The 23,370-nt window shown below is 44.0% G+C and overlaps 1 protein-coding gene across 1 annotated transcript in view; it reads left to right on the forward strand.

The window, feature by feature from the left end:
• DOCK5 (dedicator of cytokinesis 5) overlaps positions 1-23,370 on the forward strand; it is a 216,535-nt gene that overhangs the window by 178,201 nt on the left and 14,964 nt on the right. The window contains exons 39-48 of the mRNA XM_082842361.1: positions 2,167-2,256; positions 4,216-4,320; positions 9,570-9,711; positions 11,773-11,854; positions 12,985-13,069; positions 13,724-13,810; positions 15,831-16,007; positions 19,908-19,991; positions 20,655-20,792; positions 22,972-23,138. Coding sequence (XP_082698487.1) covers positions 2,167-2,256; positions 4,216-4,320; positions 9,570-9,711; positions 11,773-11,854; positions 12,985-13,069; positions 13,724-13,810; positions 15,831-16,007; positions 19,908-19,991; positions 20,655-20,792; positions 22,972-23,138 — 1,157 coding nt within the window. The remainder of the gene's footprint in view (positions 1-2,166; positions 2,257-4,215; positions 4,321-9,569; positions 9,712-11,772; positions 11,855-12,984; positions 13,070-13,723; positions 13,811-15,830; positions 16,008-19,907; positions 19,992-20,654; positions 20,793-22,971; positions 23,139-23,370) is intronic.

The raw sequence follows: 23,370 nt of genomic DNA on the forward strand, positions 1-23,370 counted from the left end.
AAGAGAAAGTAAAATAAACATATAAACTGGGCCACCAAGCCCTGGAATCTGTGATTAGCTGCAGAAGGCATGTCCAGCTGGAAGACTTTTAAATTGAAAATAAGCATAGAAAGGGTAGGGGGAGAAAAAAAGTGTGTGCTATTGAAACAAAACCGATTCCAGATTTGACTTTTTTCAAGGCGCTGCCACTTCCAGCCACCACTCCTGTTTTACCAGTGGAACCTGTTGACTAAATAAATAATCATCATGATAAAATAGCTACCCTCGATTTAGTGCAAGTTACTGTTTTGGGTGATTTTCAAGCTGCTTTTCTAATTTAATTCTCCCTATAACCCTGTAAGGTAGCTATTATCTCTATTTTACTGAGGAAGAATTTGAGGCCCAGAGAGCAAATATATTTGCTGAGACTTTTTAGCCTCTGCATCCCTTTACCCTCTTAAAAATCACTGAGGACCCCCAAGAGCTTTTGTTCACATGGATTATGTCTATTGATGCCTATTAATTTCTAGTCTTTGAAATTAAAACAAAATTTTAAAATATTTACTTGCTTGTTCTTTTAACAAGAACAAACGTATTGCCTATTAATATAAATCATATCTATTTATGAACAATGACCATATTTTCCAAGAAGTGAGCGATGTGAGTGGCATTGTTGGACATTTTTGCAAATCTCTTTATCATCTGGCTTCATAGAAACAGCAGGATTCGAATATCCACTCCTACATCCAATGTGTTGTGACATTACACATTCTATAGCCCCTGGGAAACTCCACTGTAGGCTCATGAGAGAATGAGCATTGCAAAAAGGCAAGTAAGATTAGTATTGTTAAGAAGATGGTTTTGACCTCATGGACCCCTCCAAAGGGTCCTGGGGACTCCCAGAGACCAGGGACCACACTTTGAGAACCTCTGTGCTAGGCTGTCTTCCTGTCGCTTCCACTGAGTTACCATTTGGTGAATGAGGAGTGAACTGGGCCCCGTGGTGCTGTTGACTGGCCTCCTGCACCAGGCCCGGCTGAGGCCCATGTGGCACATTTCAAAGAGTTTTCCATGATCCAGGCCCAGAAAGTTCAGAAGGGACAAATTTGGCAAACGATATTAGAAGATTTAATTATTTATTTATTTATTTATTTATTTGCGGTACGTGGGCCTCTCACTGTTGTGTCCTCTCCCGTTGCGGAGCACAGGCTCCGGACGCGCAGGCTCAGCCACCATGGCTCACGGGCCCAGCCGCTCCGCGGCATGTGGGATCTTCCCGGACCGGGGCACGAACCCGCATCCCCTGCATCGGCAGGCGGACTCTCAACCACTGCACCACCAGGGAAGCCCCTAGAAGATTTAATTTTAAAATGTTTTTACAACTGTATGTGAACTGTACACACGTTCCTTCGGCAGCCAGAAACGGTGGAACTTAGCATGTGGTTAACAAGACTGACGTAGGAAATTTCCAGATGTTGCGTTATTAGCAGTATCCAGCTAAGAAACATTTTATGAAATACGAAAATGATCAGAGTTTCATCGGTCTGGGATGCTAGCCTCAGATGCCAGATATGTGCCTTCGGCTGTAATTTACATGTTCATAAATGCTGTGAGGCATTTCCTGAAGCTCTCTCTGACTATGTAGATAGTTTAGTTAGAAATAGGAAATCAGGGCCCTAACTTGGAGAAATAGTTTCCCAAATTCCACACAACAGTATGATCAGACTTTCTTTCATACCTCCACTCCTCCCAAACAACCTGACTCAGAAGGAACACACACACACATCTCAAAACCAGAACAAGAGCCCACACCAACTTCCTTTCCCCTCCAGCAAGACTTTCATGCTCTCAAAGACTAGGTCTTTGGAACTGGTTCCACTCCACTTTCAATGGTCATTGCTCTTTAAACTCAGCATTGCTTTGTTTGAGGACACATGGTGTTTTTCATGTTCTTACAAACAGAATTAACAGAAAATGCCCCCTGGCGAAGCGGCTAAGGTACAGTAGATTTTTGATGTCAGAAAACAGGATTAGTTGATCCAAGCCGTGAGGAACGTCGGGAGTGTCCGCAGAAACGCAACCCACCTGACTCCCTAGTCATTGCCCAGTGACTCTCCAGTGGCTTTTTCAACTGGATTAATGACTGCTTTGTTCTCCACTGGTAACCCTCCTTTTCTTTTTCTGAAGATGTGGGAGAAGGCAATCAAGCTGAGCAAAGAGTTGGCTGAGAATTATGAGAGCAAAGTATTCGACTACGAGGGCCTGGGTGATCTCCTGGTGAGTCTGGGTCAGAGGACGTCGAGCCTCTGGCAGGCGTGCTATTCGTAGTGTTTGTGAGAATGGTTTTGTAAGTTTAAAAAAGATAATTGATGTTCTTTACAATGGAAAAGTACACCTTGCTTAGAATAAAAATGAAGAGAAATGAGGTCTGAAAGCTGTTACCGCTATTTGTCCAGATTATCTTTGATGGGGGCTCAGGATCCCCGTCTACAGCCCTCTCCTCTGTGCCTTTTGCTCCTCTGTGGACCCTCCATATCCCAGGCCCGGCACCCCTTTCCCCTCTCACTCACTCTGCCTTCCAGGAAGCCTTTCCACGTTTCAGGTGTTTTCTGACATCTGTTCATCAGAATTACTTGTCCTGTGGTCCACATCCTCAGGGCTCTGCTGAATGAATGAACTGCTCATCTTTGAGCTCTGTTTTTTATGTTTATTTTCCAATTTTAAATCTTTTTGTTTGTTTGTTTAAAAAATTTTTGTTTTTAGTTTGTTTTTTTGTTTGTTTTCTATTGTTTCTTATTGTTTTTTATCTTGATTCTCCAGTTTTGCCTTCCTCCTGCTCCGAATGTCCCCGGACATCTCTGCTCTTACAGTCATCCCGTCCTTGTGTATTACACCTGGTTGTTGGCACAGGTCACCTATTTCAAAACAGTAAAGCGAAACAAAAATAACCTTTTCCATGCCCAGTGGGGGGGCCAACACAATATTACATTGGGTGATTTTCAGTGGAGGAGTCACAAAAGGTCAGGTCACCCATTGTCATGTAATAATTGGAGGAGATAGTTGTCAAGGTCACTTTGAAAAGAATTTGCCCCTGTATGGTACCAGCTCCTGCCATCATGCAAAGAGTCACAGATGAATTTCACAAACTAAATTGAGCTGAGGCATGAGCAATGTAACAAGTTACCTCTCTAAGAAAACATTGTGATAGAATCCTTCACTGAGGTAGTGTAGTAATCACCTTGGCGCTAACCATTGTGGGAGGGACAGCTGTCAAAGCCCCCCAGGTCTGGCTACCTATTTTGCTTCCTTTAAGGCTGACGCTCTATGCCCTGGTTGGGAAACCGCTCCCCACAGGAAGCATTAAAGATAGGGGTGGTACCAGTATATACAATGGAATATTAGCCATAAAAAGGAATGAAATTGGGTCATTTGTAGAGACGTGGTTGGATCTAGAGACTGTCATACAGCGTGAAGTAAGTCAGAAAGAGGAAAATAGATATCGTATATTAACGCATACATGGTACAGATGAACCCGTTTGCAAGGCAGAAATAGAGACAGATGTAGAGAACAAACATATGGACACTAAGGGGGGAAAGTGGCGGTGGTGGTGGTGGTGGGATGAATTGGGAGATGGGGATTGACATGTATACACTAATATGTATAAAATGGATGACAAATAAGAACCTGCTGTATAAAAATAAATAAATAAAATAAAAATTCAATTACAAAAAAAACAATAATAAGGGTGGTACCAGATTTGAAAAATAGAACACCACCACCACCTTCTGGGCACCTGCAGCTGAACCGAGGCCTTGAATCGAAACCACCTGCATGAACTGGAAAGTTCTCTCTTTCCTCATATGTCTCTGTTCCAGTGCAGCCACCCACCTGAATCTCAGAAAGTGCTTCTTAACCTTTTAGGGGTCCTGAATGTACTTCAAGAAACTGGTGAAAGCTAAACCGTCCCTCCCTCCAGAGGTGAATGCACACACATCTGTCCTTCTACACATAACTGCAAGGATTCCCAGACCCTCCCGGGCCCATTCGTACATGCAGGTCCAAAACCACCAATCCAGGGAAAGGATAATTCTTTGGCCCAAAGGATATTTTACAAAGACCTTTCATTTCTCTCTGTTACGTGGGAAACAACAAAGCAAATAGTCTGAGCTTTTTTTTTTTTTTTTCCAGCAGTGCCCTTGTAACCTCCCTATGGAATGTCTTGTTTTGTTTTCCAGAAAAAAAGAGCCTCATTTTATGAGAACATCATTAAGGCAATGAGGCCTCAGCCTGAATACTTTGCTGTTGGCTACTACGGACAGGGCTTTCCTTCTTTCCTACGGGTAAGAAGCCTGAGGGTGGTCTCTCCAGCCATTAAGCCCTGCAGTCTGCAGGAGGGAAGGTCTTCATTTCTTTTCCAGATGGGTCTAGCGTGTTAGCAGCTGGAGACCCCTGTTCTCACGGTGGGAGGTTAGGGAGGGAAACCACTTCCTGAGCCGCTGGTCTCTTCACACCCCCCCCCCCCCCCCCCCACCTCTGGTATTCTGGCAGTTCTTTTGTAAAATGACTTCTCCCAGGTGGAATGAAAAAGGGAAAAACAAAACCATTCCCTCTGCTGGTCTGCTGAGGGTCAGCCGGTGGGGGTGCGGGTGGGGGAGAAGAGTGTGGATTGATGTATCTAATTGTTTATTTTATTTCCAGCTAGAGCTAGTTTGAAAACAAATATCCCCAGGACAAGACTGCAAAAGGTTCACAAAAATAAAAACAGTTTTTTTGGAAGAATGAGAAGGACCATGTTTATCTTGTTTCTCAGATTGTTTTAGAACGTAATACTGATTTTACAATCGAAAAAGCAACCCCCCCCAAAAAAAGCCCTCTTATTTTCTCCCCCAGAAAAGAAGCCTCTATTAGTGCTGAGCTATGTTTAAATATATATTATCCATCTTCCTTCCCCTAATTAAAAAAGAAAGAAAGGAAAAAGTGGAAAGGAAAATACATTCCTTATAGCGCATAGTAAGGAAGTAGTTTATTCATTCATTCAATAACTGTTTGCTTAGGGCCTACTGTGTGCCAGGCATTAGAGATACAGTGCTGATTATAATCAGATGTGGTCCTTGCTCTCATGGATTTGACAACCTAATGGGTGAGATGTTAATTAAATAATGGCACAAACAAATATGAAATCGAAACTGACCAAGACAGGAATTCTGTGCTAGATGAGTTGGTTAAGCAAGGAGTATTTACCCAAGTAAAGTTAAAACCTGTGTTCATGTAAAAATTGTACGTGATCGTTTATAGCGCTGTTACTTACAATCACTAAAGACTGGATACAGCTCACATCTCCCTCAGCTGGTGAAGGGATCAGCATAGTGTGGGACAGCCATGCAGTGGAAAACTACTCAGGAAAAAAAGGAATAAACTCCTGATACACGTAACCACAGGGATGAATCTCAGATGTATTGTGCTGAGTAAAAGAAAGCAGTTAGACCCTAAAGGCTACATACTCTGTGATTTTATTGATACGACATTCTGGCCAAGCCAACACTTACCATAGGGATGGAGAGCAGGTCAGTGGTTATTGGATCTGGTCAGTGGAGCCGGTGGGGCGAAGGTTGGGCTACAAAGAGACATGGGGAGATTTTAAGTGGTGATGAAACTGTGCTATCTCTTAATTGTGGTCATGGTTATGTTTGTCAAAACTTGCAGAATTTTACACTAAAAGGGGTAGATTTTTACTATGCGTCAATTATACCTGAATTTTTTAAGAATCGGGAAAGACTTCCCAGGGAACTTCTGCTTCAGCTGGGATTTGAAAGGTGAACTGGGAGTCAGGAAGGTTAAGGGGATGGGAAAAGGCGCTCCAGGCAGAGGAAACAGCAGGCAAGGGCATGGCAGGGGCTGGGAGTGGAAGACGAGTGCTGTGGGAAGAGGGGGAGCTGGGGTGAGCAGGGAAGATGAGGCAGGAAGTGTGGGAGGGGCGTGCGGGGCTTTGGGGCCACATAGCGTGTTTTGTTGGCATCCAGAGAGCAGAGGGAGCCATTGTAGATTTTTCAGTGTTGGCAAGGTCGTCTGGCTTCGGTATGGAGAATGGATGGGACGTGCATGTAGATAAGCCCCTAGAGACCATGGCAGATGTTCTGGGAAGAGATGACAGGTTGGCCTAGGGAGGTGGCTTTAGAGAGGAAGGGAAAGATTAGTGTGATGGAGACGCAGTAACAGTATTTGATGATTGATGGGATATGGCAATGAGCAAGTGGGAGGTGGTAAGAATGATTCCTGGCTCTCTGGTCTGCATAATTGGCGGGGCAGGGGATCCATCCACTAAGATGGCAACACTGGGAAAGGGCAGAATCATGGAGGAGAGGATGAATCCACTCACTGAATAAATATTTATTGAGCTCTTATCCATATCTTATCATGAACGATAGCAAATTTAAGACCAGAACCTACTGCAGACCCATATTTATGGACCTTGCTGTAATATAGGCCAGGGGGCAGAGTCTTAAACCCAAATCCCTGAAATTGTAGAGCTTCTGTTCTGGCTTGGAGAGACAAATAAATAAATACTAAGATAAATATCTGAGTGTGTCAGATGGCCTAGAACAGCGCCTCATACAGGGTAGACACTCAGCAAGTATCGTAGAGAAAAGTGCGTCAGGGGAAGGTGAATGGAGAGGCAGATGGTGGGGATGGAGTTGCAATTTTAAACAGAGTGAATAGGAAAGACTTCGGTAAGAAAATGACACCTGAGCAAAACCCTGAAAGACGTGAGGGAGTAAGCCAGGCAGCTCTCAAGAGGGGGCCAGACAGTGAGAACAGCAGGTTCAAAAGACATGAGGCTGGAGATGCATGAACAAAAGGGCAGGTAGAGAACGGGCTCAGAGAGCTATGGGTACCAGATTGCAGAGGGCCTTTGGGATTTTTTTTTTTTTTTTTTTGCGGCACGCGGGCCTCTCACTGCTGTGGCCTCTCCCGTTGCGGAGCACAGGCTCCGGACGCGCAGGCTCAGGGGCCATGGCTCACGAGCCCAGCCGCTCCGCGGCATGTGGGATCTTCCCGGACCGGGGCATGAACCCGCGTCCCCTGCATCGGCAGGCGGACTCTCAACTACTGCACCACCAGGGAAGCCCCCTTTGGGGTCTTTATAGGTTGTTTGGTTTTAGACATACTCAATGTGAGGTAGGTTTGGAACATCCAAAAAATGTGAGTCAAACATTTGCTCTATGGGTCTGGAACGCAAAGGAAAGTTCTAGGCCGGAGATAAAAGTTGGGTTATTTACATGTCGTTAACACTGGTTGTAGATAAGGTGGCCAAGGGAGACTGGAGTAATAAGAGTAGAGGGTCTGCAGTAGGTTCTGGTCTTAAATTTGCTATCGTTCATGATAAGATATTGACAGCTACCACACTTGTTACGTATGATTATTGTGTCACATGGAATAATGGTTATGAACTGGAGGACAGCAGTGGTTCCGTGAGAACAAGAAGTCTAGACTTTGAAGTTGAAAAATTGGGGTCTAAATCATCTGCTGAGTGAGTGTGATTTTGGCCAAATCACATGACCACCAAGTCTTGGTTTTCTGACCTTGAAGTTAGGGAAATAAGGCCCACGTTGCAGGGCTGGTTTGAGAATGAAATGAATAGCAGATGGGAGTGCTTTATAAACCGTACAGGCGTTTGTAGGTGTTACGTGTTGTCAGCGTGTACTGAAAAGTAGAGAATCCACATGAATTATGTAACCTAAATGCCCTTGCATGTTACGGACTATTTCCCCAAACTCAGTATAAAATTATATCCTCTCCCCTGACCCCAGGCAGGCCTCCATCTCTTCCGTTTTTGTCAGCGGCATCACTGTTCTTCCTGGTCCAAGGCCGTTGCCTCAGAATCCTCATTGACTCTCCCATCCCTTTGCTCTTTACCAAACACCAAAGACTCAAACAGCAGTCCCTGTAGCTCCTCCTTCCCCCAAGGATTTTGCCAAGGATCCCTACAGTTGGATAGATTAGGTTGACTACACTTCCTCCTTCATCACATTGCTCCCTCCTTCTAGAACCTCCAGTGAATTTCCAGGCCTTTGGACAATTGACCCGCCTTTCCAGGCCTTTCAGATTCCGGCTCGTCCAAGGATGTTTCTTCTACCTGCACTCCGTACTTTCTGCCTTGGGCCTTATTGTTCTTCTTTTCACTTCCATGCCTGGCTGTCCCCTCCCCTCCCCTCCCCTCCCCTCCCCTCCCCTCCCCTCCCCTCCCCTCCCCATCCATCTGCATCCAATCAAGTCTCATGTCCTCCTGGAAACCTTTTCCTTCAGGTTGAACTGCTTTGTACTGACCTTCTGCTTGTCTGGTTCCTTCCACAGTTATGGTCCACATCATACACTTAGCGTTTTCTTATACTCCGACCCCTTAACCCGCCACAGTTTTGCCTGAATGAAGAAATTGCATAATGCATGCGTCATCCACATAAATCTTTCCCGGCTTGGAAACATTTTATCATCAATTCCAAAAGATCTGGCCATTTTCGCTGGCCTCCGTGTTGAGCGTAGAAGGTATATTGCCTTCAAGGGACTTAAGTTATCTAAATTATCTTACTTACTTATTTGTTTACTTGTTTTCTATTTCTCTCCACCAAAGCAGAGTTACTGTTCTGTCCCTAGCGCCTGGCGTATCTCATTTGCTCGATACATACTGGTTGTGTGAATGGACAAGTGGTTTTTAAAAACATTTGACAGGACAGTATGGGCCCAGATTTTAGTTAAAAAAGGATCACGTGTGGGCTTTACATACTAAGTACTCATCTGAGCGACCATCGGGGGAGCAGGAACCTTCAAAACATGGCGACATTTGAACTTGCAACAGCTGTGAGGTGAATTTCTTCCATGCCTGGGGCCTAGAAAATTTCTTTTCAAAACATCCAATTTTATTAATTTTATTAAAGAGAAAAAGCTGCAGTTTGGAAGGGAGAGAATAGTATTGAGGGTAGTTATTTTCTATGAGGCTTCAATGTGGCCATCCACGGTGATCTCCAGGATTGGCTTGGGATGGCTGTAGGTTAATCCTGTTCTCTGTTCCTGTCTCACCTGTTGTGTTGATTCGCTTCGTACTTTCGAGTTCTCTAGGCAGTGCCGCTCAAAGCGCTGGTTCCCTACCTGTTACTGGATCATGATGAGAAAGGAGCTTGCACCTCAAAAGTAAATGAATGTACTTCCTTCCTTCATTGAGAATTTCTTGCCATGAAAAGTATCAGCTAAACTAAAACAGCATGCCCGGTAACATCCTGGATTTCCATTAGGGTGCAAACTCCTTATCTCCTTGTGGATCAGTGTAGGCTGTTTGCACACCAATTGTCGTCCTTGGGCCGTACTCTGAGAAACACTGCGTGAAGCATTTTCATGCCTGTGACTTAACTCCACAGATAAACTGTGAGCTCTTTGGGATATGATGGTTACTGTGGGGCGCATAGCAGGTGTTCCATGAGGACGTGGTGGGGGTGTTGCACTTGGTCTGGGGAGGACAGCGGCTTCCTCGGGACCAGGCTCCCCAGTTGCCCCTTCACTCTTCATATTTAATTGTTTCCCTTGCTCTCCTGACCTGCAGAACAAGATCTTCATCTACCGGGGGAAGGAGTACGAGAGGCGAGAAGACTTCAGCCTGCGGCTGCTGACCCAGTTTCCCAACGCCGAGAAGATGGCCAGCACCACGCCCCCAGGAGAGGACATCAAGTCCTCCCCCAAGCAGCGTATCCTCATCCTGGGGTCACGGCTCAGGGGCTCTTGAACCTGCAGCAGCCCCAGCCCAGCCAGAGAAGCCGAGGGTTCCATCCCATCCCTGCGTGCCGATAGGTCCTGGCCTCAGACTCATTTAACCATCCTGACTCAGTGTCCCATTCTGTGTAAAAGCTTTGGGAACCTAATGTCCTTAGCTCAGGGCTAATGACGTAACTAAAGGAGAGAGATGAGAAGCAAATGTTGAATATGAAGGGATGTGTGTTATAGCCACAAGCGGAGCCTGAGGCGAATAGACTTCCTGTTCTGAATTCTGGATCCTGGATAAAGAGGTGTAGCTCTTTTTGGGTAACATACAATGTCATCGAAAAACCAATTGCATGCTTTTTAAAAAATGAAGATGTTATAAAGGTAAACAGTATTTTAAAAGAGGTTGCTAAGACAGAGCTGGTGTGGCATGGTAGATAAATAAGAAGAAGGGCTCCGGAGCGTATTGCCTGGGTTCGAGTCCCAGTGCTGTCACTTACTGTGTCACTTTGGGCAACTTACTTAATTTCTCTGTACCTCAATTTTCTCACCTGTAAAGTGGGGATGATGATCATTCTTCCCCTTGGAGTTCTTGCAGAGATTGAGTATCTGTAAAATACTAGGAACAGTGCCTGATAAATACATAATAAAAGTTCAATATGTATTAATTATTAATTATATGTATTAATTATTATACTTAATGTGTATTAATTATAATAAATTATATATTATATAATTATATATAATTATAAATATTATATTATAATATAATAATTAATTATTATATTAATTATTATTGGTCAGTAGCTATAGAAAGATACACAGCAATGATAGATCAGTAGGCAGACCTGCGTTTCAGAGGAGAGTGGAGTGGCCTCTTAACACAGTGGATGCTTGGAAAAGAAAGGTTTTCTGGGAAAAATTGTTTCAGTTGTAGGGATTCAGTAAATGCTTGCGGGGCCTCCTTGGGATGGGAATGAAAAGAGGTCTTCATGAATTGGATGTAGAAACAGGAGTCCCAGAGTCACGTCTGCATAGCCAATTTACCTTGGCAAGTTGCTTAGTTTCTCCAGGCCTTGGTTTTCTCATCTATAAAGTGTGAGGGGAGCTCTGTTTCTCCCAAATACCTAATAGCATTTCTGTGAAGGTCAAATTAAAAAGATCATTTATGTGAAAACGTTTTGTAAGCTGTAATAGCTTAAGGCATAGCCCAGTGGTTCTCAGGTTTTATTATACTTAAGAATCACCATGGAGAGATTCTAATTCAGCAGCTGTGAATTCTAATTCTGCATTTTGAGTAAATCTCCAGGTGATTCTGGTGCCAGTGGATGGCACTCTTCACGTTGGGAAATACTGGGAGTGAATGTTAGGTCTAGACCCAGTGCCTTAAATTCTAGTTTCAATGCTATAGATTTGGAAGCAATGTTGGTAAAGGCAAAACAAAGTCATGCCTAAGATCAGATCATTAAGTGAGAGAGGGAGACCTTCCCCCTGAGCTGGGTTTGACGTCTGACTTCATTTATCAGTTGTGTGATCTGGGCTTTCTCAGACCCTCAGATTCTTCATCTGTAAAGGGGATTAATAACATCCACCTGGAAATTGTTGTGTTTATTGGAGATGACATATTCAAAGCACCTAGTACAGTGCCTGGCTCTGGTTCTTGGTAAACAAATGGTATCCAGAGATAACAAGAAATTCCTGTTGCCCGGGCTCTGGAATCTGGCTAATTCAGAGGAATGCTTGTCCAAAAGAAATGATTTTAGATAATTGCTAGTCACCTGTTTTCCTGAAATTTCATTAATGTCTGTTTCCCTAAGATAAGGTTGTTTGCCACGTGTCTGACCAAAAAATGTCCCAAGATTATGACTTAATAAGGCATTTTGGCAATATCTGAGGGAAGCCCGTTTTCAATGCAGTCCTGGCATTTGGTTCAAAGGAATGATTGGTGTGGGTACCATTCCCATCGGTAAAGCAGGAGGAACAGGTGGTCCTTTTTGCCGTGACAGCTTAGTGGCCCAGCCCTTTTCCTTCCTTAACGAGCTCCTCAGACATGCAGTGTTTCACCGTAAAGCCAGTGATGAGCCTGCCGCCCAGCTACAAAGATAAACCAGTTCCAGAGCAGATCTTAAAGTAAGTGGGTTTTTTTGTTTGTTTTTTAAACCATGTGTCTCACACACTTCTTTATATAGAAGTCTATCAAAATTCATTAGAGTTTGGAAGACCTCCTGTTGTCTTCGTCCATTTGGTCTGCCGTAACAGAAGATCACAGACTGGGTGGCTTAGAAACAACAGAAATTTATTTCTCACATTTTTGGAGGCTGAGAAGTCCAAGATCAAGGCCCTGGCGGATTCAGTGTCTGATGAGGGCCTTCTTCCTGGTTCGTAGGTGATCATCTTCTCACTGTGTCCTCACATGGTGGGAGGGGTGAGGGAGTTCTGTGGGGCCTCTTTTTTAATAAGGGCACTAACCACGTTCATGAGGGCTCCACCATCATGAGCTAATCACCACCCAAAAAGCCCACCTCCTAACACCATCACATTGGGCATTAGGATTTCAATATATGAATTTGGGGGGACAAATATTCAGACCATAACAACTGTCCCTTCCATTTCCAGTATAAGGTGAGAGCTTGGTAACTCAAGGGATTTGGAGATTTCTTTTTTTTTAATCAGAGGGAAGGAAATTGAGAATTTCACTCTTAGGTTTCAGATCCCCTAGTTCTTTTTTCCACTCAGAAGGATTCACTGGCCAGTAGTGACTGACCTCGCCTGGCCTTCAATCAGTGAGTTCCCCTATGATTGAATTCCTTCTCCTGAGAAGCTAAAATGCTACTAGGATTGATAGAACTGTTAGAAAACTATGCAAATGAGATCACAAACACGGACATAAATCCATATGCCTTTCAAAATTGTGAGCTGTGAGATAGATTCATCAATAATAAAACTAAGATGTGCAATAAAATCAAATTCCGGGGACTTCCCTGCCAGTCCAGTGGTTAAGACTTCATGTTCCCACTGCAGGGGGGCACAGGTTCAATCCCTGGTTGGGGAACTAAGATCCTGCATGCCACGTGGCATGGCCAAAAAAGTTTTAAAAAAATCAAATGCTGCATCATCTCCAGCCTTCATCGTGGGGACTATGTCAGTTTTGAGGTAGTTTAGTGGATAAGACTCAGTCCATGTAAGATGTGTCTCAGGTTTTGTTGGAGCAGTGCTTGTTGTAAGAAAGAAATGAAAGCATATGGCTGTGTCTTTCCCAGCTACTACAGAGCCAATGAAGTACAGCAGTTCAGATATTCTCGGCCGTTCCGGAAAGGAGAAAAGGATCCCGACAATGAGTTTGCTGTGAGTCCACCACGTTCATCCTCTGAAACAAGATGAAATGGACCTCAAAAATGGAGGCCTTCCATTCAACCAGCATCTACAGCAGAAATGATGGCAGCCCTGGAGATAGAGTTTCCGTGTGCTTATTACCTAGTCAGCAGACTGTTGTCTCAGTGGAAAACTCTAGACTAGTGATCCAGGAACTGGGCTGCACTCCTGGGCCTGCCACCACCATGACCTTGATTTGAGCAAGTACACCTCTCTGGACCTCAAATTTCCCATCAAAAAGGGTGACGGAGCCCCAATAGATAATTCCCTTCTGCTTTAAGCACTTAGAATCCTTAAAGTTTGGGAGAAAGTATGGCCCATTCACTAAGGAGGCATTGAAAATAAAATCTCTAGATAACCAACAAGGACCTACTGTAGAGCACAGGGAACTCTGCTCAATATTCTGTAATAACCTAAATGGGAAGAGAATTTGGAAAAGAATAGATACATGTATATGTTTAACTGAATCACTTTGCTGTACACCTGAAACTAAATCAAGTATGCTCTGATATGAAATAATGTTAATTTATTTAAAAAAATTTAAAAAAGAGAATATCATAAACCTGGGAGTTTTGCTGTTTTGCCTGGGAACTGACCACCATTTCCTACTTGCCTTCCTTCCACCAGACTATGTGGATTGAAAGGACCACGTATACGACTGCCTATACCTTCCCTGGGATTCTCAAGTGGTTTGAAGTCAAGCAGATTTCAACAGTAAGTCATCTGAAAGTGGAACTCAGAAAACTCTTTCTGTCTCCAAACAGAATGAGAGCCTTTGTTAAGTTCCCCCTCCAGTTCTCACTAGCTCCTCTGGCCCACTTTTATTTTCCAAAAGAGAAATAAAAGACATGCTTGTAGAATAGAACTCCTTTGTCAAACTGATGTTACAACACCAACCCTAAAGATTACTCCCAGTGAATGGCTCTTTTATGACCCAATGGGTGTTGTCTCCTCAAGGATCCTGCCTGTGCCCAAAAACATTTTTGGAATTCCTCCTTTGAGTTTCCTATCAATCACATTCTTCTCTCCAAGAACACTTCCTCTTATTTTCGGCTAGTCACATCACCATTCATCCTAGACTCTTCCATCTTCATCACTCCCCAAAGCTGTTTGTTTTACCTCTTTCATAGTTATTAAATCTGTTTTAGTTTTCTTCCCCCAGCCCTCCTGCTGAGGTACCCTGTTTCTAATCCCTCATTCATCTCTGGTTGATGCCATTGAAAAAGCCTTCTGATTGGCCTCCCTGCGTTGGCTTCTTAGGTCCATTTTCCTCTCTGCCTCAGAGTGTGAATTCCATAGTGAAAACCTGGCTGTATCACTGTCATGCTTAAAACCTTGCTGTGGCTCCCCAGTGCCTAGACTAGAAAGCCCATGCTCTTAGCACATGCGTACAGGGTCTGTGTGACTAAGCCCTTCCACTTCATCTTCTATGGAATCTAGTGGAACTAAATTGCTCATTCCATGCTATGTCAACCCTCTCTGACATTTTCTCTGCCCAGCATGCCCTCTGACCACTTCTCAACCTAACTCCCATTGAGATGTAGTTTAGGTACCAGCTTCTCCAGGAAGCCATCTCTGAAACTCCCAAGCTGGGTTAGATGCCCTTTCTCTCTGCGCTGTCCCAACCTTGGCTTATTTCTAAAGAGTTACCTACCATGCTTACATATCTTGAAACCTCCCCACCCTGACCCTGTGAAAACCGTATGCTCCTTCCAGCCATGAATTATATCTTAATCGCTTTTGTAACAATGGTGCATAGCAGAGTACTTGCCTAAAATAAGTAATCAAGAAATACATCTTGAACAGATCTGAAGTTTGATGTGTTCCATACCACTAGTGATAAATTATTATTCTTCAAGTATGAATATGGTTTTGGACAGAGTCTTTTGGAATCCATTCTGGAGTAGGAGATCATGCTGGTTGATCAGGGTAAAATGAAGAAGGACACAATTTTTCTTGAACCTGGTTTGGAAGACATTTCCACAGGAGGAGCTCTCTGAATCTGCATTGCATCTCATTTCATTCGCATCCAAAATCCAGCTTGACTATTCTAATACATCCTATGATTTCTGACTTCCATAAACCGTAGAACCCATACTAAGCAGACTTAATATATGGTCTGAACGTGTGACTTCCGAGATCACTTACCTTTTCTCACAGAAGGAGCATCAAACCTCTTCCCAGTGAACGTTTTTGGTGTGCAGAGGTGTCTTGGGTCAGATATATTGCTCCTCTGTTGTCATTGATCTTCTCAAAAATCTGTAAGAAAGATTTGCCCAAGAAAAAATCATCATTACAGCTCCAATTTTATCTTCTCAAAATTTCCATAGACGCTTTGCTCCAAGAAATAATCATTACCATAGCTCCAGTTTTTAAATCATCCTTGGACTTTCTGAGATTTTAAATTGCTTATTTAGCAGCTTACCAACACCATTTCAAATAAATGTGCTCTCCTTATTAATAAACATGACGCCGGGACTTGCCTGGCGGTCCAGTGGTTAGGACTCCGTGCTTCCACTGCAGGGGGCACAGGTTCTATCCCTGGTCGGGGAACTAAGATCCCGCGTGCCGCTCGGTGCAGCCAAAAAGAAAAAAAAACATGACTTTGACAAGGAAAACATCACTCCTCCATAGCTTGGTGGGAATTGTATGCCTTTGGAGGGGAAGACCTAGGCTTTTTCCAGTCTTGGCTGCGGAGCTCAGCGTCTCTCCTCTGCCATGCTCTCTGTCACAGGAAGAAATCAGTCCTCTGGAGAATGCCATTGAAACCATGGAGCTCACCAATGAGAAGATCAGCAACTGTGTCCAGCAGCACGCCTGGGACCGGTCCCTCTCCGTGCATCCCCTCTCCATGCTGCTCAGTGGCATCGTGGACCCGGCTGTCATGGGGGGCTACTCCAACTATGAGAAGGTGGGCTGCGTCCCGGGAACCCCACGGGGCCACCAGGTCTGGCGTGTCTCTCCTGCTTTCTCCAGTGGCAGCTGGTGAATTCGTTTCTTACAACTTCTCTGAGAGATTTTCATTCTCCCCACTTTGTGAATGGGCAAATGAAATTAATGACAGGCTTCTCCCTGACCTCATACCTGCTAGACACCATCAGCCACCCAGCCAGGGTTAGGCCACTGTCTGGTAGAGTCACTGAAAGATCCATCTGATAGACCTCTGGTTGATTCACCAGCTGTGAATTCCCTTCCCACTCCCTCTCTCCCCTGGAAGGTAGAAGGCACACAAGTGGACCCCAGACCTGAGGATGCCCTGGAAGGGAAGCAGCATCTGTGGGAAACACAGAGCCACACTCTATTTGGAACCCTGACATGGTGTGCCATTGGTTGTATGGACAGACGCTGGCCCTGGCTCTGCAATTAAATTAATTGAGCTAAGTGTCGTATCTGTTACTCTGGAAAAACATGAATGGAATGCTCATCCCATGGGACTCCATTGCATAGGGTCTGGATGTAGCATCACTTAAAGTGGAGGTAATGCATTCAGTAGAACTTGGTTACATGTAATCAATAGAAGCAGGATTTTTAATTGCTAGGTATGTTTTCAGTGGCTAAATAATTTGGGGGTCCTCCTCTTGAGTATAAATAAACAAGTTACACCCCTGTTGAGAAACATGGAGAGTGAGTGGGAAGAAAAGGAGATGGATGGGAAAGATGAGAAAGGTTAACTGGGCTGATTCTCTTACTCCCATTTGTAACACAATGTCCTGGGAAGAGCAGGGGCTTCAGAATCAGTCACTCTTATGACCCAGTTCTGGCTTCCCATTGGCCACTGTGTGCTCTTGGGGGAGATACTTAATCTCTCTGAGCTTCAGTTTTCATATTTGAAAAAGGTAAGGAAAATACATAACTGACAGGAGTGACGTGGGGCGTAAGGGAGACCTCCTGTGTATGAGGAACATCATATGACCCCTGCCGTGTAGTGGTGGCTTGATCAGGGTCGGTTTTCTTCCTGTCTACTTGGAACAGAATGTGTGATTCGAGTGTTCTTTTTCATTTTTTTTGGCATGAGGGATCTTAGTTCCCCAACCAGGGATCGAACCCGCGCCCCCTGCCTTGGAAGCATGGAGTCTCAACCAGTGCTCAAACCAGGGATGTCCCAGTTTGAGTGTTGTTGATGAGTGGGGCTTACCAGTGCTACAGTGATCTTCTTTCTTCTGTCGTCTCTTCAACCTCTCAACCTTTTTTTTAGTCTTCTTAGTCTCAGCAGCTGGGAAAGCACCAGAGGAACTCTGGTTTGCCGATGTTAGGTTTCAGTAATAGTTTCTAGTGTTATAATGGAATTCAATACTAGGGCCAGAATACAATACTTTTTTAATGCTGTAATGATTTCAGTGTGTGTTTTTTCCTATAAGCTATCTGGTACTAATTTTGATGTGTCTTTCCAAGTATTCATTTTTTTTTTCAGAATGCTCCTGAGCTCTGATTTATATACGCCAGTATCTGTGACTATTATTTATATATATATATATTTTTAATTATTATTATTTTTTTTTTTTTGCGGTACGCGGGCCTCTCACTGCTGTGGCCTCTCCCGTTGCGGAGCACAGGCTCCGGACGCGCAGGCTCAGCGGCCATGGCTCACGGGCCCAGCCGCTCCGCGGCATGTGGGATCTTCCCGGACCCGGGCACGAACCCGCGTCCCCTGCATCAGCAGGTGGCCTCTCAACCACTGCACCACCAGGGAAGCCCCTATTATATAATTTTATATGAAGTTTTTTCCAGTGTGACCATCTTCTAATTAAAATTTTTAAAAAAGGGAAGAAAAGGAAGGATATATAAACAAATTTATTTCAGCAACTTTTAAAGACTGTTAGTTTTTACTTTTAATTAATATGTATGACTTTGTACATTTCTAAACATAAGAAAAAGGTAAACTCATTGATCACCTTGAACTATTGCAATCGGGTCGGGAATCCATCATTACCTACTTGATACAGGTGACCTATTTTAAGGCAGCTCTTTAATCCGCGCCTGAGTGATTGGAACACAGGAGGTGTGTGCGGTAATTCATCAGCCCTTTCTGTTCTGAGGCGGGACTCTGCTAGAAAAACTAATTTCAGGGGACTCTGCTCTGATGTTCCCTGACTCATCTGATGCTTTGGGAATTTCAGTGCATTTTATCAGAGGTCAAAAAATTTTTTTAACTTTCAAATTTAAACCGCGTGTATTTTGAAAGGTAAAGGTGGCTGAAGATTTAAGCAAATCCTATGTTTTCATTTATATTGACAGTCCCTGTAAATATGAATCTGCCAGCATGAGCTGCTCTGGAAATGTGCTGTCCTGTTTCCTTTGTGTGATGCATGGATTCCATATATTTATATTCTCTGTTGCACTCGTTTTCTAGGGCTGCCATAACAAAGTACCACAAACAGCGTGACTTAAAACAATGGGAATTGATTGTCTCACAGTTCTGGGGTCCAGTAGTCTCAAATCAAGGTGTCAGCAGCGTTGATTCCCTCTGAGGCCTCTGAGGAAGCGTCTGCTCCCTGCCTCTCTCCTGGCTTCTGTGGGTTGCTGGCAACCTTTGGTATCCCTTGCCTTGTAGATGACTGTCTTCTCCTTGGCTTTTCACATGATGTTCTCTCTGTGTACATGTGTCTGTCTCCTCATATCCCCTTTTTGCAAGGACACCGGTCAGATTGGATTGGGGTCCATCCTACTCTCATGTGACCTCATCTTAACTACTTACCTCTGCAACAAGTCTGTGTCCATCTGAGGTCACATTCTGAGGTCCCAGGGCTTAGGACTTCAACCTATGAATTTGGGGGTGGGGGGGACACAGTTTAACCCATAACATCTTCCCACAAAGTAAAGCGTTTGCACATATTCTGTTTTCCACACAAAATGGGCTGATCCCTTTTATAACTGTATCCTGTAGTTTCAGGAACTCTTGGGTTTCATGTGATGGGGTGGTTTTCCTACTAGTGAAGCAAAAGAGTGAAGGGGAGCTTTGAAGGCTAGTCTTCAAAAGCACTCTCAGAAATGATGGTTATGGTCCAGGGAGAAAATAGATAACTCCCGTTTTGAACTCTGTTGGAGCTCAAATGTTCACTACAGACTTTAGTTTTTCTTTCCTAATGAATTCTGTCTTTAAAATGGTCTCCTATGGAACACCTGTATTTATAGTTTGAGTTTTATGTCCCTATTATAGGACCTTTCCACGAATGTTTATTGATGTTATGGGTGACATGGTCTTGACCTAGCATAATAAATGCAACCTGCATTTAATATTTTCAAAAGACTTTCACATCTATAGCATTTCTCATGATGTCCTCAAAATAGCCTTTTGGATAGGTGATTAGTAAGAAACTACCAATATGAATCTTCAGGAATTGTGGTACAGCCTATAAAATGCTGGGCAGGAAAACTCTCAGCACATCTTCGGCCTATTAATTTTTTACTCTTTCCTTTATAAGATCTAGGCACTTACTCTAATGAATAACCTTTTGATATTGCCATTTGGCCTTTTCTTAGCTCTTTGGGGAAGTTATTTAATGAATGACATTCTGCTCTGCTGCTGCTGCTTTGATTTGATGTGTGTGTGTAGCAGTTGAGAATGTCCTCTTGCTAGGAATTGCATGATTCCAGGAAGACTACAGAATATCTCTTTCCTTTTTGAATTGTCCACTCTGGTGGTTTAAGGGCTTCCCAGGAAAGGAACGAATGTTTACTTAATCATTCCTGGTTCAGCAGACAGAACGGAAGACGTGTTTCACCCTTCTAGGCTTCCCTCCCCTTCCTCTTAGGGTCAAATACACAGATAGGAATGTGTTCTAATCGATACTTGCCAATGCTTTGCTTTCAGGCTTTTTTTACAGAAAAGTACTTGCAGGAGCATCCTGAAGACCAGGAGAAGATCGAGCTGCTAAAGCGACTAATAGCGTTGCAGGTATGTCCAGGGCAGGTGTGGCTGGACAGCTCTCCACGCTCTGTGGGCGGCCACCACACACACCACCAAGATAGTCGCTAGGGCATCCATCTCCAAGCACACGTTTAGGGTTACTTTTTTTTTTTTTTTTTTTTTTTTTAACCCTTGGAATCACAACCTATCTATTTATTTGGCGAAGCAACATAGGAAGAACATTCCATTAGACTGCACAGTGTTGAGAGGGGTCTTCTTAGAGGGGAGATTAAAGTCCCCAAATCGGTTTGCTGGCTTGTGTTTCCAGATGAGAGATGTTGGCCTCAGTTTCTCTCTCTCTCTCACTACTTCTGTGAACAGTGGGAGGAAACGCAGCCATACAGCTCAGTCCAAGGTGAAAAGTATCAGTTACTCCTGCATAGAAAGGCCCCCAGGCTCACGTAGATTTGCCTCGCCTGTCAGCCCTTCCCCTGCTTACTTGTATCCCCAGTGTGCAGATCCCTCTGCATCTTTGACCCAAGAGCATCCAGTTCCCAAGCTTTCCACTGAGAAGCAGTATTGTCGTTTCGAAACGTGCTGTGTCTACCGGTTTACCTGTCCATCTCCACCTTCCATCTTTCCCCAGCATCCAAATCTGAACTATCCCTCTTCCTAAACAATATCCTATTCCTTTCATGCCCTCCTTCCCAGATGCCTCTGCTGACAGAGGGGATCCGCATCCATGGGGAGAAGCTGACGGAGCAGCTGAAGCCACTGCACGACCGGTTGTCTTCTTGCTTCCGGGAACTCAAGGAGAAAGTGGAAAAGCTCTATGGGGTTATAACACTGGTAGGCTTTGTCTCAACAGCCTATGAGCTTTTTCTAGTCTCTTCTACCGTTTAGGATATTGATCCGTTTTTCAGATGCCAAATGAGTCAAAGTAGCCTAGGAATGGCATGCAAACCCTGGGGCAATTCGGAGAAGGCATGGTCCGCTCTTGATAACCTTCACCTGTTGTTGTGCTGGACAGCGGCTCTTAAACTTGAATGACCGTCAGAACCACCTGGAAGGCTCGTGAAAATAGATTGCTGGGCCACATCAGTAGGGTTTCTGATTCTCTTGGTCTGGGATGGGGCCCAAGAATTTGCATTTCTAACATGCCGCCAGGTAGTGCTGCGGGGCTAAGCACCACACTGTGAAAACCACACTACTAGAAATTGGGGTTTCCTAATCCCAGACACTGGTTATTCGTGTCCTGTCTAGCCCAACTCCTACAGTTCTTCCTAATCTTTATTTTTTATTTTGGTGAAATGTGCCTACTCATCACACCTTCGAAGGGGACAGAGAATTGTGAATTACATTTGACAATGCATGTAGCTGATGTCATGATTTTTTTGGACAGTTGTGACATTTCTCACAGTTTTCTTTTTTTCCTCCCAAGAAGTTGGGTGGAGTGATACATGGGTCAGCCTTTTCTCTCTCACAGTTGATGGTATGCTTGGTTTCAGCTTCATTTAGCCACTCTTTTTTTTTTTTTTTTTGCGGTATGCGGGCCTCTCGCTGTTGTGGCCTCTCCCATTGTGGAGCACAGGCTCCGGACGCGCAGGCTCAGCGGCCATGGCTCACGGGCCCAGCCGCTCCGCGGCATGTGGGATCTTCCCGGACCGGGGCACGAACCCGTGTCCCCTGCATCGGCAGGCGGACTGTAAACCACTGCGCCACCAGGGAAACCCTAGCCGCTCTTTTTAACATGAGTGCATCCTTCTCTCTTCAAATGTTGTATTCTTGAACCCCAGATTTTCAAAAATCCTCTTTCCTCCAAAACAAGGCTCTGCATTTCTTTTCATGTATTCCTGTCCCCTATTCCCGTACCTCCATCTCTGCTACATTGTTCTCCCTAGTATCTTTTTGATCATCTCTCCCAGTCACCCAAGTGTTCAGTGATGCCTTCCCACGAATTTACCTCCTAACCTGTTGCCAGTTAAGAGTTTTCTTTTAGGAACATTTGTCTTTTACACAAGTTCCTAGATGGCAAACACTTGGCTTTCACTCAGTGAGTTTAGTTTTTATTAGACCCAGGCCAATATTAACATTTGAATTTGATATGGTGACCTACTGGAGACATTTCTTATGAGAGTATATCCGTATTCCTTTATTTCCTAAGATTCACCAGGTTAAGCATCAGGTGTCCAGTTTCAATCTAAAACTTTTCTATTAGGCCAGTATTCCGTTTTCTAAATGGCCGCTAGAAGCTAAGCTGGAGAAGCAGACAGAGGGGTTTGCTATTTTATTGATGAGTAATGAACATCTTGGCTTCCCTCTCTCAAGAGGCTGGCAGAAAGTTAGGGTGAATTTTTCTCTAATTTTAGAAACAAGGTAGGCTTAACCGAAGTTGTGTTTATAACTAAGAATGTAAGAGAGGTGGGGGAGGGATGGACAGGGAGGGTGGAGAAGGGATGGATTGGGGGATACGGATGGATTGGGAGTTTGGGATTAGCAGATGTAAACTAGTATATATAGGATGGATAAACAACAAGGTCCTACTGTAGAGCACAGGGGACTATATTCAATATCCTGTGATAAACCATTATGGAAAAGAATATGAAAAGGAAAAAATATATATATATTTAACTGAATCACTTTGCTGTACAGCAGAAACTAAAACAGCATTGTAAATTAACTACACTTAAACAAATTTTTAAAAAATGGAGAGTTGCTTAATATACAGAAAATGAACTCACAACCTACACGCTTAAATGTCAGGATGTTGTGATATGCAGTTACAAAATATCTCGTATGTCATATTATAATAAACAAAATAACATGTCAATAAAATCTTTCAAACTACAAAGAAAGAATACAAGTATTTGCAATATTAAACAACCGACGCAACACAGGCACCAACCCATCAGAATGGGGTGCCAACCCCCATACAGGTGGGCACTCACCACAACCCACTAGGGGCTGCGCCAGTTCTTAAGGGCTGAATTCCAGGCCAGCTAACCATGAGGGATCATGTCTCCTTTAGCCGCCCAACTTGACGGAGAAGAAGCAAAACCGCACAGGGTCTATGGTGCTCCCCTACATCATGTCGTCCACACTGCGGAGATTGTCCATCACCTCGGTGACGTCCTCTGTGATCTCCAGCTCTTCTAACTCATCTGATAATGCTCCTTCCAGACCAGGATCTGATGGGTAAGGCTTCCATCTTTAATTGCCGGGAGGGGTGAGGTAACTCCTTCCTAATGTTTGCCTTTGGTCCCCAAAGTGAGACTTGGTCAGTGTGGGTGCCTCATCTTCGTAAGGGAAATCATTCACAGTACCTGGGTTATTAGTTTTGGGGTCTTTCTCATCATCTTCGTCATGAGGAATATCATTATTTACGTGATAGTAGCAACAGTTATGAAAAATGGGGAAAAAATAAATC

This window comes from Leucopleurus acutus (assembly GCF_964270905.1).
Source record: "Leucopleurus acutus genome assembly, chromosome: 7".
Taxonomy (NCBI): Eukaryota; Metazoa; Chordata; class Mammalia; order Artiodactyla; family Delphinidae; genus Leucopleurus; species Leucopleurus acutus.